The following is an 18,950-nucleotide window of genomic DNA, read 5'->3' as shown; positions in this document are numbered from 1 at the left end:
CTAATATGGTTTATAAATAAAACCATAAGATCCATCACATTCACATAAACACCAACACAAAATTTGCTCTCATCCCTCTCCTCTCCTTTGGATCGGCCGAACCCAACTCCCACCATCTCACCATCTTCGAGTCTTATTCTTGCTATTTCACGTACACACCAAGGTGAAAGGTCACACACAAGGAGGCCCGGTGCTTTCGGAATCTCAAGGACCTCTCTACATTGCTTTTATCCACCTAGTTTTTGCTTTGATTCTTCCCTATCCTTGAGCTAGTTGTAAGTACTTCTAAACACTCTCTTGTTCATGTTTAAGGTGGTTAATAGAGTTCTAAACTAGTAGATCTAAAGATCTACAAGTGGTATTTTCGAAGAACCAAGTGTAAGATGCAAATCATGTTTAAAAGCCGGATCTTTCATAAACTAAAGGTATTTTAGTGACTAAACAAGTGTGTAAACACTTGTGTAACAAGGACGTTTAACAAAGAAATATTTTCGTAATTTTTGGACTAGAAGTTGTAAAGTTACATATTCTTTAAAAAATAAAGTTTTCAAGAAACTGATTTTATTTTTAAAGATGGAAAGATCTACTAAATATGTTATAAAGTTACTACATATTTTTACACAACTTACAAGTTCATGTGTTTGCGATTTATACTTATTTTTTACTAGTTTGATGTTTGAAAATTGAATATTGATGGTTGGAAATTGTTGATCGAATTTTGAAAAGAAAATGATACGCTAGTAAGCGTGGCCACCTCCAGTTACAGAGGAAACTCTGGCAAAATTTTTCCAGAAAATAACACTTAGAAATATTTTGTGACAAGTGTTATGAATATATTTTTAACTTGTTTTCCAAATAAAATTCGCCATGATTTTATTTACAAAATTTCCAAGTGTCGGAGGTGGAATTTTTATAAATGAAACTTGTTAAATATATGTTTAGAATATATATTTTTCATAGTAACACTTGTGTGAATTTTATGATTAATTTGTGAACTACATATATTATTTTTAGAGTAAAAATAATATAACTTGAAGATATCATGAAGTTATGACTTCCAAAATAATACCAACGCCTTTACAAATAAATATTTAAGCTACACCGGTATTGTTGTTACCACACGAACGTTAAAATGTAACTTATGTATTTTCAGAAAATACTCTTACGTGCGTATTTTGATAAGAGTAATATTTTGGAAAATTGTATGGAATAAAATATTATATTTTTGGGAAAAAATATGTATATTTTGGAGATAGAATATGTTAAACAACTGAATTAAAGTATATTTTATTAAGTGAGACTTAATAATATATTCTTGGAGATATAAAAACGCACAGGTATTAAAGCCCCCATCCGTTGGAAGGAATAAAATTACTAAATAATTAAGAAGTGTAAACACGAAATAGTTGTCTAACTATTTCCCAAAAACTTAAACCTTAAGCCAAAGCACGGTCGTCCGTCTTATAGAAGTTAGTACGTGTAGGTCGTCACGCAGCAGGTTGATTGGGAGTTACTATTTCGAGACGCACTTCTGTGAGTTCATGTCCCCTTTTTCTCTTAACTGTTTTCAGTTTTTATACTTCGGGGGTGAAATACATGTTACAATGTTTATGAATACTTTTACACATGGTATGGTTAGCGTAAGGAGGGTTACTACTTAGATCATGTGAGTAAGTAGGCGGGAACTGGAGGCCATTAATCCTCATTGTAGGACCGAGGGTCATTAGCGGTAGATCTATCTGGGTGTAGCGAGCCCAGCCCCAGGCCCAACAGAACGGACCTCGGGGTGACTTTGAGCCCGACGCAAAAATCTGCTAGGTTTGAGTCTTCCTACTGCACTTCACACATATCAATGGCCTTGCAAACCATTGGTGATCTCTTTATTTCCTTATTTGCTACATACCAGGGATTTTTATACTCACAAAGGTTTTACATACTCACCTTACATGAACTCTCTCAACATTTTTGTTGATTTTTCCAACTTACATGTGTTTCAGGGAATTAGGGATCTGGCAAAGTATGCTATGCCTACACGCTGGGTAGGGGATATGAGGTCATCCACGTTTAGGGATTGTGACTTTTACCTGGACGAGTCACAAGTCTTAAAAGACGTTTATTTTTTGTTTGTGGTTGTGTCTTATGAACAATGTTTTTAGTTTGTTAGGTTGTAACTCGTTGCATGTGTCAACTTTAAACAATGTTGTCGTATTTTACTTTTCAAACTTAAATCAATGGATGATCTTCATGGTTTTACTTTCATATAGCTTTGTTGTGATTAAGCTATGGTATTAAGAAGTCACACCAAATAAACCCACGCTTCCACAAAGCCAGGGTGTGCCAGTTTGGTATCAGAGCTTTGATCATAGCGAACTAGGATTCCTTCTCGAGTCTAGACTATGATCACTAGGGCTCTCACGAAAACATGTTTACATTGCATACACTACGTCCAGATCCAAAATATTTTTACAAACAAGAGTATGAGCACATTTTATTTGTTAGTTATGGCTAAGTCTGGGAGGCTAACGGAGTAGCCTAGTGGGACTAGGAGGCTCAGTCTGAGAGGCTGAGGGAGTAGTCTAGTGGGACTAGGAGGCTTAGTCTGAGAGGCTGAGGGAGTAGTCTAGTGGGACTAGGAGGCTCAGTCTGAGAGGCTGAGGGAGTAGTCTTGTGGGACTAGAGAGTTCAGTCTGGGAGGCTGGGAGGTTAGTCTAGTGGGACTAGAGAGTTCAGTCTGAGAGGCTGGAAAGGTAGTCTGGGAGACTAGGAGGTTCAGTCTGGGAGGCTGGGAGGTTAGACTAGTGCGACTAGGAGAACTATTTGATTGCTTATTGGTGACTAACATGTTTATTTGACTATGTGATTGATTATTTGTACATATGTGTGTTTGTGTTACAGACGTCATGCCTTCATCTGGTACTGGAGAGTCAGACACTACAGATCCCATGGCCATAGTATCAGACGACATAGTTTCATCAGAGCACGAGGTGTATACTTCAGATACAACCAGCGTGGACGATGATGACTTCCAGCCCTTTGCGCTGCCTGATGTCGTAGCAGAGCCTGCTGATGGCCATCTTGTTGGGGATTTGCCACTCGCGGTGATCCCTGCTCCTGTGCCCCTTGTCGCTTATCCCGCTGTTGATATGCCCCTTGATATTGTTTCCGACGATGACGTTGATTTGTTGCATGAGGACCCACTCAAGGATGACCTTGAGGGCGAGGCCCATATTGCTGCTGGTGATATCCTACTTCTTGCTGATGCTCCTGCAGAGGAGGCACCCGTTCATTCACCTGTTCCAGACTCCTTTGAGTCTGTGGCATCCGCACCTTCGCACACGCAGGGAGTGCAGGACCATTCGCACGACACAGACCCTGATATGGCGTCATCCGCTGCACCTGCACCTGCCCATAGCTTTGAGTTTGATCATGATGTTGATGATGATTCAGATCCTGTTTTTCCACCTGGCTTCGATCCCGATCATGACATTGAGTTTATTCATTTAGATAAGCCCATGGAGGATCCCGTAGCCTCTGTCGATCCCTTGTTTGTTGATCCAGTTGACTTTGACATGGAGTTTGTTGATCCGGAGCCTGCTGCAGCCCCTGAGCCAGTTATTGCTCCTGACCCCGCGTTAGAGCATGACCCTGATCATGCCGATGCACCTGATGTTGCTCCTTTGGTTGATGATGTACCTGTTGATGATCATCCTGTTGTTGTTCCACAGTTGGTGGATGATCATGTTGCGATTGATGCTCATGCTGATGCTCCACTTTTGTTAGAGGATCATGTTGTCGCACCAGCTCTCGCACCACCCGTTGCGGACCTACCTATTGTCGCATCACATCCTGATCCTATGCCAGTGATGTTAGACCATGCACCTTTTGCGACCCATATTGATCCACGATACGCTCACACCCACAATGGGTGGATAGACGATGACGCTGATTTCCCACCTTTTGTGGTACCTGTTACACCCCCCGTAGCCCCCGTTGCAGCCCCTGTTTCGGTTCCCATGGATGCACCTTTGTTTCCCACATTTACCGCTGATGCTCACCGCACCGACTTACCTATCACGTTTCTTCAGGACATACCTCCACCACGTCCTGGAGAGGGTTCGTCTTAACAGCCTTTTGGTCATACACCTTTCATGACTGGAGGAGATCAGTTTGTACCTCAGATTTCTCATCATACTGTTGTTCCCACTATTGCACCATTTATTGTACCGTCCTTTGCTCCATCTAGTGAGTCGTTCCTCTGGACTACGCCACCTATTATGCCACCATCTGATCCGTATCATCCATATCACATGGGGTACTCTACAGAGGATATTCTCAGATCTTTCTTGATACAGCAGGAGGCGCTGACCCGTCGTGTACAGGAGCTGGAGAGAGCTCAGCGACACTCGTGCCAGTGCCAGACTCCACCTGCGGTATCACACCCTCCACGTCCACTTTCACCCGATTCTGCCGCTCGCTTTTGGACTCCTGAGCAGCAGATAGCTTACTTGTTACGCTCTCATCGCACTATCGAGGAGGACTGGCTTCATATGCGACGCTTACTCTTTTCTCATTTTCCCCCTCCTCCACCGCCATCAACTTAGGCCTTTTTGTACGACACGTGTAGACTTTGATGAGAGGACCGCGATTGTGCAGACTATACAGCCTTTTTGAAGACCGCATTTTGGATGATTATGACTTTTGATGTTTTGTATATTGGTTGTTGTTGACACTGATTTGATAGTTTTGGACTAGGGCGATGTAGCCCTTAGATACTGATGATGTACAATACAGTTGTGAACTTGTAAACCTTACATTGTGGTCTTGATATATGACAGCGCAATCGCAGTATTCTCATTAATCGTGATGTTTGATTGATTGTTTATGTTCTATAACATGAGATGTTATGTGGTGGATTTATGTATAACATGAGATGTTATGTGTTGATATTATTGTTACATACGTATGCCTTTATTTACTATGACCTGACCAACGTAACACATATTTTAGAAGATGCCTTCAAGACGCCAGACATGCATGCCTACCAACGAGGCAGAACTTCAACAGGTCATCGCTGCCGCCATTGCGCAGTATGCAGCCTCACAAGGAGGAACCAGCGGAAGTAATTCTAACAACAACGGCAATAACAATCCACCCCATGGGTGCACTTACAAGCAGTTCCTCGACTGCAAGCCCGTGAACTTCGACGGCACCGGAGGTGCTGTTGCTTTTGTAAAATGGGCCGAAAAGACTGAGTCTGTACTTCGAATAAGCAAGTGCGCTCCAGACCAACAAGTCACTTACATTTCTGGGCTATTCCTGGACGGAGCCCTGTCCTGGTGGAACTTACAAATGCAAACTCTTGGTGAAGCCGCAGCTTACGCGATGACATGGAATGAGCTGAAAGAGCTTATGCGAAGAAAGTACTGCTCACGTGCGGAGATTCAAAAGTTGGAGACTGAATTCTGGCACCTGAAAATGGAAGGTCCCAAAATCGCGGAGTATGCTCAGAGATTCCATGACTTGTCTCATGTGATACCTTATATGGTTACACCAGAATTCAAGTGAATCGAGCGCTTTATATGGGGTTTAGCTCCTCAGATCATGAGTATGGTCACTACTTCCAAGCCTGCAACAATCACAGAGGCCATCGATCTGAGCGTGACTCTTACTGAGGAAGCCATCCGCCTGAACAAGTTTTTGGATGTTGAGCAAAAGAAGAAGGAGACTCACGTAGAGTCGTCCGGGGGTAATAAAAGAAAGTTCTCGAACTTCAAACAGGGTATAAGCAGTGATGGCAAGAAAGGAGAATCAAGCACACCGGTCCAAGCTGCAACCGGTGGTGGGAAGAAAGGAAAAGGTTATATGGGTTCACTACCCAAGTGTAACACCTGCCAGCGTCATCATTCTGGCCGGTGTGGGCCAAAAGTATGTGAAGCTTGTGGAAAGGTTGGCCACTTGAAGGATTCTTGCTGGGCTAATGCTGGCCGGGGAGGCCAAGGAGGTTTTGGTAATAGGAACAATAATCGTAGTGGTAATGGAAATCGTGCACAAGGAAATAATGGAGGCAATGGGATCCGAGGCAACAACGCGAATCAAGCTGGTAATGTGAACCGAAATCAAAACAACAATCAAGCTAGGAATGGAGGTGGAAACGGGCAAAGACTGGGTTGTTTTAACTGTGGTGACATTGGGCATTTTAAGAGGAACTGCCCAGAATTGAACCAAGCATGGGGAAGAGTCTTTAACATTGAGGCGAGGGAAGCACGCCAGGATCCCAATGTTGTTACTGGTACGTTCCCTATAAACCAACGCTTTGCATCCGTTTTGTTTGATACTGGTGCCGATTATAGCTTCGTGTCGTTAGAGTTTAAGAATATGCTTGGGTTAGCCGCTAGTAAATTAGATATCCCGTACTCAATTGAACTGGCTAATGGAAAGTTGGTTGAAGCCAATGAAGTTGTCAGAGATTGTGTGATCGAGTTGGGAGAACGTGAGTTTACTTTAGATCTACTACCAGTCAAGTTGGGAAGCTTCGATGTGGTAGTAGGGATGGATTGGTTATCGAGCAACAAGGCTGAGATTGTCTACCACGAAAAGATCATTCGCATCCCAATGGAAGATGGAGAAACAATTGTGGTTCATGGAGAAAAGCACGAAACACCTTTAAGAATCATCAGCTGCCTGAAAGCCCGAAAGTGTTTACAGAAGGGATGTGCTGCCTTCTTGGCACACATCGTGGATAAGAAAGCTGATGAGCCAAAGGTCGAAGACATCCTTGTCCTGAAGGTGTATCCTGAAGTCTTTCCAGAGGACTTGCCAGGATTGCCACCCCAGAGGCAAGTGGAGTTCCGCATTGACTTAGTTCCAGGCGTTGCGCCTGTGGCTAAGGCACCTTATCGACTTGCCCCATCTGAGATGCAGGAATTGTCGACACAACTTCAAGAGTTGTTAGACAAGGGATTTATTAGGCCAAGCTTCTCACCTTGGGGAGCTCCAGTTCTGTTTGTCAAGAAGAAGGACGGTAGTTTTTGTATGTGTATTGACTACCGGGAATTGACTAAGTTAACTATCAAGAATAGATATCCTCTGCCAAGGATTGATGACCTATTCGATCAGTTGCAAGGTTCATGCTACTACTCTAAGATCGATCTGTGATCAGGTTACCATCAGCTGAGAATACAGGAGGAAAGTATTCCTATGACCGCTTTTAGAACTCGATATGGACACTACGAGTTCTTGGTTATGCCATTTGGGTTGACAAACGCGCCAGCTGTTTTCATGGACCTAATGAAGTGAGTCTGCAAGCCATACTTGGATAAGTTCGTGATTGTGTTTATAGAAGATATCCTGATTTATTCAAAGATGAAGAATGAACACGAACAGCATTTAAGAGCCATTTTGGAGTTGCTGAAAAAGGAAATGTTGTATGCCAAATTCTCAAAGTGTGAATTCTGGCTACGCGAAGTCCAATTCCTTGGACATGTGGTGAATGGGGATGGAATTCATGTGGACCCCACCAAGATTGAGGCGATAAAGAGTTGGGAGACTCCCAAGACGCCAACCAAGATTCGGCAATTCATAGGTTTGGCTAGTTATTACCGAAGGTTCATTGAGGATTTTTCGAAGATCGCTCAACGATTGACCCTCCTCACGCAAAAAGATAAGAAGTTTGATTGGGGAATCAAACAGGAAGAAGCGTTTCAGCTGTTGAAAGACAACCTCTGCAATGCGCCAATCTTATCGCTACCAGAGGGGACTGATGATTTCGTGGTATATTGTGACGACTCACGTCAAGGTTTGGGTTGCGTGTTGATGCAACGCCAGAAAGTTATAGCTTACGCATCGCGCCAACTGAAAGTTCATGAAAGGAACTATACCACGCATGATCTAGAGTTAGGCGCAGTGATATTTGCATTGAAGATCTGGAGACACTATTTGCATGGAACAAAGTGTACAATCTTTACGGATCATAAAAGTCTGCAGCACATATTTGACCAGAAAGAGCTGAATATGAGACAAAGGCGTTGGGTCGAATTGTTGAACGATTACGACTGCGAGATCAAGTACCATCCAGGGAAGGCGAATGTGGTTGTCGATGCCCTAAGTCGTAAGGAAAGGATCAAGCCCATAAGGGTTAGGGCTTTGGAGATGATTATTCAGACAGATCTGTCACTGCGCATTCGTGCCGCGCAGAAAGAGGCGCTTAAGGAAAGGAACCTTGAGGAGGAATATCTCCATGGGATGGAGAAGCAATTAGTGCCAAACGAGGAAGGAATGTTATGTTTCATGAAAAGGATTTGGGTTCCTCTGTTTGGTGGTTTGAGAAAAGTTATTTTCGATGAAGCTCACAAATCACGGTACTCTATCCATCCAGGAGCGGATAAGATGTACCAGGATCTTAAAGATTATTATTGGTGGCCTAGGATAAAAGGCGACGTTGTTGTTTATGTTAGCAAGTGCTTAACGTGCGCCAAGGTAAAAGCTGAATACCAGAAGCCTTCAGGACTTCTGCAACAACCTGAGATTCCCAAGTGGAAATGGGAACAAATTTCAATGGATTTCATAACGAAGTTGCCAAGAACGCCAAGAGGTCATGACACTATTTGGGTAATAGTGGACTGGTTAATAAAATTTGCGCACTTCTTACCTATCAGAGAGAAAGACAACACGAGCAAATTGGCTGAAATATACATGAGAGAAATCGTTGCACGTTATGGAGTGCCTCTCTCGATCATCTCTGATAGAGATGGAAGGTTTGTGTCAAGGATTTGGCAGTCCTTCTAAGAAGCTTTTGGATCTCAGTTGAATCTGAGTACAACTTTTCACCCCAGACCGATGGACAAAGTGAACGGAAGATACAGACATTGGAAGATATGCTGAGAGCATGTGTTATGGATTTGGGTGGTAGCTGGGATAAACATTTACCATTGTTCGAATTTTCATAAAACAATAGCTACCACACCAGTATTGGAGCCGCGCCATTTGAAGCTTTATATGGCCGCAAGTGCAGATCACCGTTTTGTTGGTCTGATGCAGGTGATAGACAATTGGTTGGTCCTGATGTGGTCCAGGAAACCACAGATAAGATTGCACAGATCCGAGATCGCATCAAGGCGGCTCGCGATCGACAAAAATGCTATGCGAACCGAAGGAGGAAACCTCCAGAGTTTGAGGTAGGTGACATGGTATTGCTGAAAGTATCACCCTGGAAGGGTGTGGCATGCTTCGGGAAGCGTGGAAAGTTGAATCCGCGTTATATTGGTCCATTCAAGATTTTGGAAATAATTGGGTTAGTAGCATACAAATTGGACTTACATGCCGAGCTGAATGGTGTTCACGTTACATTTCATGTATCAAATCTAAAGAAGAGTCCAACGCAAGAAACTGTTGTCATTCCCACAGACGAGATTCATATTGACGACATGCTCCATTTTGTCGAAGAACCCGTTGAGGTTACAGATTGGAAGATTAACAAAACCCGCAGGAGCAGTGTCAAACTCGTCAAGGTTCGTTGGAATACAAGACACGGTCCAGAATACACCTGGGAGGGTGAGGACCGAATGAAAGAGAAGTACCCCCACTTGTTTCCTAAGACCCCTGCAACTAGAAGCAGAACCTAAAATTTTGGGACGAAATTTTTCTAACGGGGGGAGAATGTGACAACCCTCACCAAATCAGGTATCCGTACGAATTAATTAACATTTAATTAATGCTTAATTCCTGTACTTGCTTACAATTGTGGTTAAACTGCTACTTGAATTCTGATACATACATGTTCATGCATCATACTTTATTGTTGTCACTCCATTTATTTACACAGAACTATAGTGACAAACTTGATGCACAAAAGCACAGTAGCACAATGAACGGATAACCCAGTAAACATGCTGACATAGCCAGCACTAGAGAGACACTGTCTCTAAGGCCAGTATGGGCCGGGAATAGATTACTACACTAGTAGGGAGTGTAGGGAGGTGAGGATTGTAAAACTGCGTCACTAGGTGATAGTTATAGTGACCGGATGTGCCTAAAACATGTGTTAATTACAAATTCTGCACATTATTACAAAATTCAGCATTTTTATTTAACTAGTAAAGTGCAAATACATGGGAAAATAATACCAGACACTTTCCAAAGTGTCGGAAATAAATTGTGTCACTAAAAATAATATTAAAGACACTTTAAATGCTTATTTAGCACTTTAACGGATCAATATCCAACCAAACAACCGGACTTTACCCGGAACATAGAAATATTGTCAATGACATTGTTTTTGCTTTTCTGAGCTAGTTAGGGTCCCCAAACACCCTAACACCCGTTATATTACATAACACACTAGTAACTATCTTAATCTCTAACTAAACTAACTATCATCTAACCGTATCATTCAAATCAAACCATAACCCCCCCCCTGACCGATCGGTCCCCCATAGGGGACACACTCCACAAATTGTTGATTATTTTATTTGGGATTGTCTAGAATCAAGAAAACATATTATTTGTTGGTTAATGTCCTAATATGGTTTATAAATAAAACCATAAGATCCATCACATTCACATAAACACCAACACAAAATTTGCTCTCATCCCTCTCCTCTCCTCTCCTTTGGATCGGCCGAACCCAACTCCCACCATCTCACCATCTTCGAGTCTTGTTCTTGCTATTTCACGTACACACCAAGGTGAAAGGTCACACACAAGGAGGCCCGGTGCTTTCGGAATCTCAAGGACCTCTCTACATTGCTTTTATCCACCTAGTTTTCTCTTTGATTCTTCCCTAGCCTTGAGCTAGTTGTAAGTGCTTCTAAACACTCTCTTGTTCATGTTTAAGGTGGTTAATAAGAGACTTAATGGTTAAAACTCAAGAACATGCGAAAACAAAACTAAAAGTCTTGAATGAAAGATGAACAAGATGGTTAAAGAAAAACTAGTGGTGTAAATCTTGTGAATCTTGTTTAGTTATGGTTATTTTATGTTGTTAGTGGCTAGTAGTGGAACGGATCGTCATCTAACCACGCTAGATCATGTTCATGGAACATGAGCTAGCAATATGTAAAGTGTAAAAGATACAAGATGATGAACCTCTCCACACATAAACATGAACTTGTGTAAAAATGATTTTTCTTGTAAAATAGAGTTCTAAACTAGTAGATCTAAAGATCTACAAGTGGTATTTTCGAAGAACCAAGTGTAAGATGCAAATCATGTTTAAAAGCCGGATCTTTCATAAACTAAAGGTATTTTAGTGACTAAACAAGTGTGTAAACACTTGTGTAACAAGGAGGTTTAACAAAGAAATATTTTCGTAATTTTTGGACTAGAAGTTGTAAAGTTACATATTCTTTAAAAATAAAGTTTTCAAGAAACTGATTTTATTTTTAAAGATGGAAAGATCTACTAAATATGTTATAAAGTTACTACATATTTTTACACAACTTACAAGTTCATGTGTTTGCGATTTATACTTATTTTTTACTAGTTTGATGTTTGAAAATTGAATATTGATGGTTGGAAAATTGTTGATTGAATTTTGAAAAGAAAATGATACGCTAGTAAGCGTGGCCACCTTCAGTTACAGAGGAAACTCTGGCAAAATTTTTCCAGAAAATAACACTTAGAAATATTTTGTGACAAGTGTTATGAATATATTTTTAACTTGTTTTCCAAATAAAATTCGCCATGATTTTATTTACAAAATTTACAAGTGTCGGAGGTGGAATTTTCGTAAGTGAAACTTGTTAAATATATGTTTAGAATATTGTGTGAATTTTATGATTATTTTGTGAACTACATATATTATTTTTAGAGTAAAAATAATATAACTTGAAGATATCATGAAGTTACGGCTTCCAAAATAATACCAACGCCTTTACAAATAAATATTTAAGCTACACCGGTATTGTTGTTACCACACGAACGTTAAAATGTAACTTATGTATTTTCAGAAAATACTCTTACGTGCGTATTTTTATAAGAGTAATATTTTGGAAAATTGTATGGAATAAAATGTAATATTTTTGGGAAAAATATGTATATTTTGGAGATAGAATATTTTAAACAAATCAATTAATGTATATTTTATTAAGTGAGACTTAATAATATATTCTTGGAGATATAAAAACGTACAGGTATTAAAGCCCCCATCCTTGGGAAGGAATAAAATTACTAAATAATTAAGAAGTGTAAACACGAAATAGTTGTCTAACTATGTCCCAAAAACTTAAACCTTAAGCCAAAGCACGGTCGTCCGTCTTATAGAAGTTAGTACGTGTAGGTCGTCACGCAGCAGGTTGATTGGGAGTTACTATTTCGAGACGCACTTCTGTGAGTTCATGTCCCCTTTTTCTCTTAACTGTTTTCAGTTTTTATACTTCGGGGGTGAAATACATGTTACGATGTTTACGAATACTTTTACACATGGTATGGTTAGCGTAAGGAGGGTTACTACTTAGATCATGTGAGTGAGTAGGCGGGAACTGGAGGCCATTAATCCTCATTGTAGGACCGAGGGTCATTAGCGGTAGATCTATCTGGGTGTAGCGAGCCCAGCCCCAGGCCCAATAGAACGGACCTCGGGTTGACTTTGAGCCCGACGCAAAAATCTGCTAGGTTTGAGTCTTCCTAATGCACTTCACACATATCAATGGCCTTACAAACCATTGGTGATCTCTTTATTTCCTTATTTGCTACATACCAGGGATCTTTATACTTACAAAGGTTTTACATACTCACCTTACATGAACTCGCTCAACATTTTTGTTGATTTTTCAAACTTACATGTATTTCAGGGAATTAGGGATCTGGCAAAGTATGCTATGTCTACACGCTGCGTAGGGGATATGAGGTCATCCACGTTTAGGGATTGTGACTTTTACCTGGACGAGTCAAAAGTCTTAAACGGCATTTATTTTATGTTTGTGGTTGTGTCTTATGAACCATGTTTTTATTTTATTGGGTTGTAACTCGTTGCATGTGTCAACTTTAAACAATGTTGTCGTATTTTACTTTTCAAACTTAAATCAATGGATGATCTCCGTGGTTTTACTTTCATATAGTTTTGTTGTGATTAAGCTATGGTATTAAGAAGTCACACCAAATAAACCCACGCTTCCGCAAAGCCAGGGTGTGACATGTGAAGCGTGTGGAACGAACGGCCACACAAAGAATACATGCTGGGCCGGAACTGGTGCAGGGCATACTGGTAATCGAGGGTTTGGGAATGGTAATGGAAACCGCCAGCAGGGAGGAAATGGCGGAGATGGAAACCGGGGAAACGTTGCAAATCAAGCTGGTAACGTGAATCGCAACCAAAACAACGCTCAAGCTGGGAACGGAGGTGGTAATGCTCAGAGACTAGGTTGTTTTAACTGTGGAGATATTGGGCAATTTAAGAAGGAATGCCCGAAGCTGAATGAAGCCCGAGGAAGAGTGTTTAACATAGGAGCAAGGGAAGTGCGCCAGGATCCCAACGTTGTCACTGGTATGTTCCCTATAAATCAACGCTTTGCATCCGTTTTGTTTGATACTGGTGCCGACTATAGTTTCGTATCATTAGAATTTAAGAGCATGCTTGGGTTAACTGCTAGTAAGTTAGATATTCCATACTCAATTGAACTGGCAAATGGAAAGCTAGTCGAAGCAAATGAAGTTGTCAGAGGTTGTGTAATCGAGCTGGGAGAGCGTGAGTTCACTTTGGATCTACTACCAGTCAAGTTGGGAAGCTTCGATGTGGTACTGTGATGGATTGGTTGTCGAGCAACAAGGCTGAGATTGTTTGTCACGAAAAGATCATTCGCATCCCAACAGAAGATGTAGATACGATCGTGGTTCACGGAGAGAAGCACGATACGCCTTTGAGAATCATCAGCTGTCTGAAGGCTCGAAAGTGTTTACAGAAGGGATGTGTTGCCTTCTTGGCACACATCGTGGATAAAGAAGTTGCTGAGCCGAAGATCGTAGACATCCCTGTCGTGAAGGAATATCCTGAAGTCTTTCCAGAAGACTTGCCAGGATTGCCACCTCAAAGGCAAGTTGAGTTCCACATTGACTTAGTTCCAGGCGCCGCGCCTGTGGCTAAGGCACCTTATCGACTTGCACCTTCAGAAATGCAGGAATTGTCGACACAACTCCAAGAGTTGCTAGACAAAGGATTCATCAGACCAAGCTTCTCACCTTGGGGAGCTCCAGTTCTGTTTGTCAAGAAGAAAGATGGTAGTTTTCGTATGTGCATTGACTACCGGGAGTTGAACAAGTTGACGATCAAGAATAGGTATCCTCTGCCAAGGATTGATGACCTATTCGATCAGCTGAAAGGTTCAAGCAACTACTCGAAGATAGATTTGCGATCAGGTTATCATCAGCTGAGAATACAAGAGGAAAGTATTCCCAAGAGTGCTTTTAGAACCCGATATGGACATTACGAGTTCTTGGTTATGCCGTTTGGGTTGACAAACGCGCCAGCTGTTTTTATGGACTTGATGAACAGAGTTTGTAAGCCGTACCTCGACAAGTTTGTGATTGTGTTCATAGACGATATCTTGATCTATTCAAAGACAAAGGCTAAGCACGAACAACATTTAAGAGCTATTTTGGAGTTGCTGAAAAAGGAAAAGTTGTATGCCAAATTCTTGAAATGCGAGTTTTGGTTACGCGAAGTCCAATTCCTTGGACATGTGGTGAATGGAGATGGAATCCATGTGGATCCCACCAAGATTGAAGCGATAAAGAATTGGGATACCCCAAAGACGCCAACCGAAATTCGGCAATTCTTAAGTTTGGCTGGTTATTATCGAAGGTTTATTGAGGATTTTTCAAAAATCGCTCAACCATTGGCTTTCCTCACGCAGAAGGATAAGAAGTTTGATTGGGGAATCAAACAAGAAGAAGCATTTCAGTTGTTGAAGGACAAGCTCTGCAATGCGCCGATTTTATCGCTACCAGAAGGAACTGATGATTTCGTGGTATATTGTGACGCCTCGCGTCAAGGATTGGGTTGCGTGTTGATGCAGCGCCAGAAAGTTATAGCCTACGTGTCACGCCAATTGAAGGTCCATGAAAAGAATTATACCACGCATGATTTAGAGCTAGGCGCAGTGGTATTCCCGTTGAAAATTTGGAGAAATTATTTATATGGTACGAAGTGTACAATCTTCACGGATCATAAGAGCCTGCAACACATATTCGACCAGAAGGAGCTAAACATGAGACAAAGACGCTGGGTCGAATTATTGAACGACTACGACTGTGAGATCAAATATCATCCGGGGAACGCGAATGTGGTCGCCGATGCCCTAAGTCGAAAAGAAAGGATCAAGCCCATAAGGGTTAGGGCTTTAGAGATGATTATCCAGACAGATCTTTCCCAGCGCATTCGTGCCGCGCAGGAAGAAGCTCTTAAAGAAAGGAACATTAAAGAGGAATATCTCCATGGAATGGAGAAGCAGTTAGTACCAAACGAGGAAGGAACATTATGTTTCATGAGACGGATTTGGGTTCCTCTGTTTGGTGGTTTGAGAAGGGTTATTTTCGATGAAGCTCACAAATCACGGTACTCTATTCATCCCGGAGCGGATAAGATGTACCAAGATCTTAAGGATTATTACTGGTGGCCTAGGATGAAAGGCGATGTTGTTTATGTTAGCAAGTGTTTAACGTGCGCCAAGGTAAAAGATGAATACCAGAAGCCTTCAGGACTTCTGCAGCAACCTGAGATTCCCAAATGGAAATGGGAACAGATTTCAATGGATTTCATAACAAAGTTGCCAAGAACGCCAAAAGGTCATGACACTATTTAGGTAATAGTGGACCGGCTAACGAAATCTGCGCACTTCTTACCCATCAGAGAGAAAGATAACACGAGCAAGTTGGCCGAGATATACATGAGATAGATCGTTGCATGTCATGGAGTGCCTCTCTCGGTCATCTCTGATAGAGACGGAAGGTTTGTGTCAAGGATTTGGCAGTCTTTCCAGGAAGCATTCTTGTAACGCCATGCGTTTTCAAACTTCCTACATTTAGAAACCTTACGTGAAATTCTATCTTTGGAAAGCTTGTGTTCTTATAACTATTCTTTCATCGTAATCATTGTAAAATACGGAACTTGCTTCGTAAATAAAACTTGTACATTACACTTTTTACCTAGTTAAATCATGTTTTATTTCATATTTCACCTTGTTACAAGTTAGGGGAAACATTGTTGCATATTATTACACAACTTAATTAACAAAATCACTCATTATAATGTTCTAAAAATAAAAAAAATAAAGAAATATGGCAGCCCCAATTCAACAAAATTCAGCCCCATATAGTTGGGTTTTGTGGGCTAGTTTCAAGGTGTAACCCCTTCTAAACACTTCCAAAGCCCAACCCATTGAAACCCTAATCCTTCCCCCTATAAATACCACTTATAACCAACCTCCCTACCACTTTTGCAACCCTAAAAACTCACAAAACATCCACCAAACCGTAGCTGAAAGCAAGGGTTCGAGTAGATTGACACCCCTTCACGAAAATGAGCATAACTCACTCAATTCTTATCCGATTCACTCGATTCTTTTTCCTACTTGCTTGTATAATCATGGGGTTCGATTCCTAGACTTCTCCTTGGAGAAATCAGACCTGGAAATGCCCCGAAATCGTCCATAAACTTTCTGTTTGTTTTTACGTTCATCAAAAACTTGTTTAAACCTATGTAACTTGTGTTCAACACATCTCATACCTATGTCCTAATGCTTACAACTTATCCCATGGTTGGTTAAGCTTAAAAACAAGGTTGAGACATTTAAAATCAGAGGATTAAACCTCATAAACTTGGTGTTTTGTTTAGGGTTTCAACCCACAAATCATGTCAAACATAGCCTTGATACATGAGTGATTATGGAACAACTTGGGTTGTCCTACATACAATCCTCACATGATTTGATGATTTCTCAATAGTTAGGTTGTTTATGTTATTGTGCAAATCCTAGTTCGTGACCCTCCTTGGTTGTTCTTACACCAAGTGAAGTGGTGAACATTCAAGGGGTTCCTAAATGGAAGCATGTCCTTCCTACCCCATACATGACATCTATGATAACACGAGGTGCCTAAATGAAGATTCTAATCTTCTACCTCCTACTTGAATTATTGGACTAAATAATATGTAGTACTTAACCTAGATATATATATACACTCATTCGAACCTTTAATGTTGAACTCATGTTTATATGTTAAAGTAGTAGAACATCACCTAAGACCTAAACCTTGTTGTGATTCTTATGGGTGTTCAACTCATGAAAATATTATCATAACCCTTGTGGTTACCAAGTGTCATACAAGTGTTATGGGTTGAAGATGATTACTTTCACATGCTATTCTCATATCTTACTTTTATGTTGTTTTTAAAAACCGAATCTCGACTCTAAGCATACATGAACTTTAACCCTACACATTCAACCTTCTAACCTCATCAACTCGTCAACAATTGGATAATCGGAAAACATATGCAAACTTTGTGAGTATACTCGTACTTTTCCCCTTTTTACTTTTACTACTTTTGGGGTGTAACATGTTTACCTATTGAAACTTACACATGAACTTTTGTCTAAACACATGAACATTCCTATAACATGCTTGTATATGTGATGGCTTGATACTTTAAATTTGGGTGATTCTTATTTGTTGAACTTATCATTAACTTCGTACGAGCCAAACCTTGACATATGTAGCGCTATAGGATTAACGACCCGCCTCTACTGAAACTTTGGTTATGTCATGAGCAAGTTGCGTTTTCTTGGTTTGATATGTTATACACATGCCATATTTAATGTTTATCTTGAATCGCATGCTTGCTATGAGGAATTGTTCACACTTTTATCTTATGCTATGTATGTACCAAACTTGTATACTCGCCTTTGCTTTTGCATTGAATTATTTTAAACATGTTACAGGTTGATGAGGACGATGCTAAGAAAAGAAATAGCGTTGATGCCTAGATACACATATAGACGTTAGGGTTTAATATGTTGTATCAAATTTTGTTATGTTATCATGTTGTTTCGTTAAACTTGTTGTATTTGAATTTCTTGTAATGTTGACTATTTGAAGTTATGAAATGAAATGAAATTTGGATTTTCTAAATATTGTCACAAATAGCGTTATGATGTCTCTAGCAATCTTCACACTTCGTCTCATCCCGATGTTTTCGCCATTGGTTGGGGTGTGACAGATTGGTATCAGAGCCATAACTATAGGGAATTAGGAAAAGTAGGAATGCTTTAGCCTAGTCTATAGTTTTAGAACCTTATTCGTATGCTTTGCTTGGACTACTACATGATACTTTATTTGTTACTTATTTATGCTCTTTTAAACATGTATGTTACTCATGTGTAATATTCGACATGTTATTCTTACGCATTAATGCTTGTTTTATTATGTGTTAACACTTGTTTCGTTGTTCGATTCTTTATGTGTTATTCTTGACATATTTCTCTATGTGTTAATACTTGTTTTATTTCATTATTTAAGTATCATCCTTGATATGCTTTCTTATGTGTTTATACTTGTTTGTGTATCTCCTTCGATATACACTTCCCTCATGCATTTTACTCGATTATTCTAAATCCGACAACACTCATATTGTACAAATGAGACGAATTCACCAAAATAGGCGTGAAACCCACAATTTGGTGAACGACTCTCAATCTACCTATTCTTTTTTTTTACACGAGATATCGCGATTAAGCTAGGAGTGAAATCCACATCTTAATGGTAAATCTCAAATTTCAAGTTCTAGTGGACCCTCGTCAACACGTCGAAATTAAATTTTGACCCGACGAGTACCAACCACACTTAGGATACGAAATCGTCAAGTTAGGGGTGAAACCCGCACCTTGTCGACTAGTTCCACTCCTTGGATTTTTTTTCATAAATCCCGCCAAGTCTCGAAATTTCGATTGATTTGGGACATGTAG

The 18,950-nt window shown here is 40.5% G+C and overlaps 1 protein-coding gene across 1 annotated transcript; it reads left to right on the top strand.

The window, feature by feature from the left end:
* The first annotated feature begins 3,377 nt into the window (after positions 1–3,377).
* Positions 3,378–4,124, top strand: LOC110900642. Its single transcript, XM_022147525.1, has one exon. The coding sequence runs from the start codon at positions 3,378–3,380 to the stop codon at positions 4,122–4,124; it is 747 nt and encodes a 248-aa protein (XP_022003217.1).
* Positions 4,125–18,950: the final 14,826 nt, after the last annotated feature.

Source organism: Helianthus annuus, chromosome 13, assembly GCF_002127325.2.
Source record: "Helianthus annuus cultivar XRQ/B chromosome 13, HanXRQr2.0-SUNRISE, whole genome shotgun sequence".
NCBI lineage: Eukaryota > Viridiplantae > Streptophyta > Magnoliopsida > Asterales > Asteraceae > Helianthus > Helianthus annuus.
This window is presented reverse-complemented; position numbering and strand designations above follow the sequence as displayed.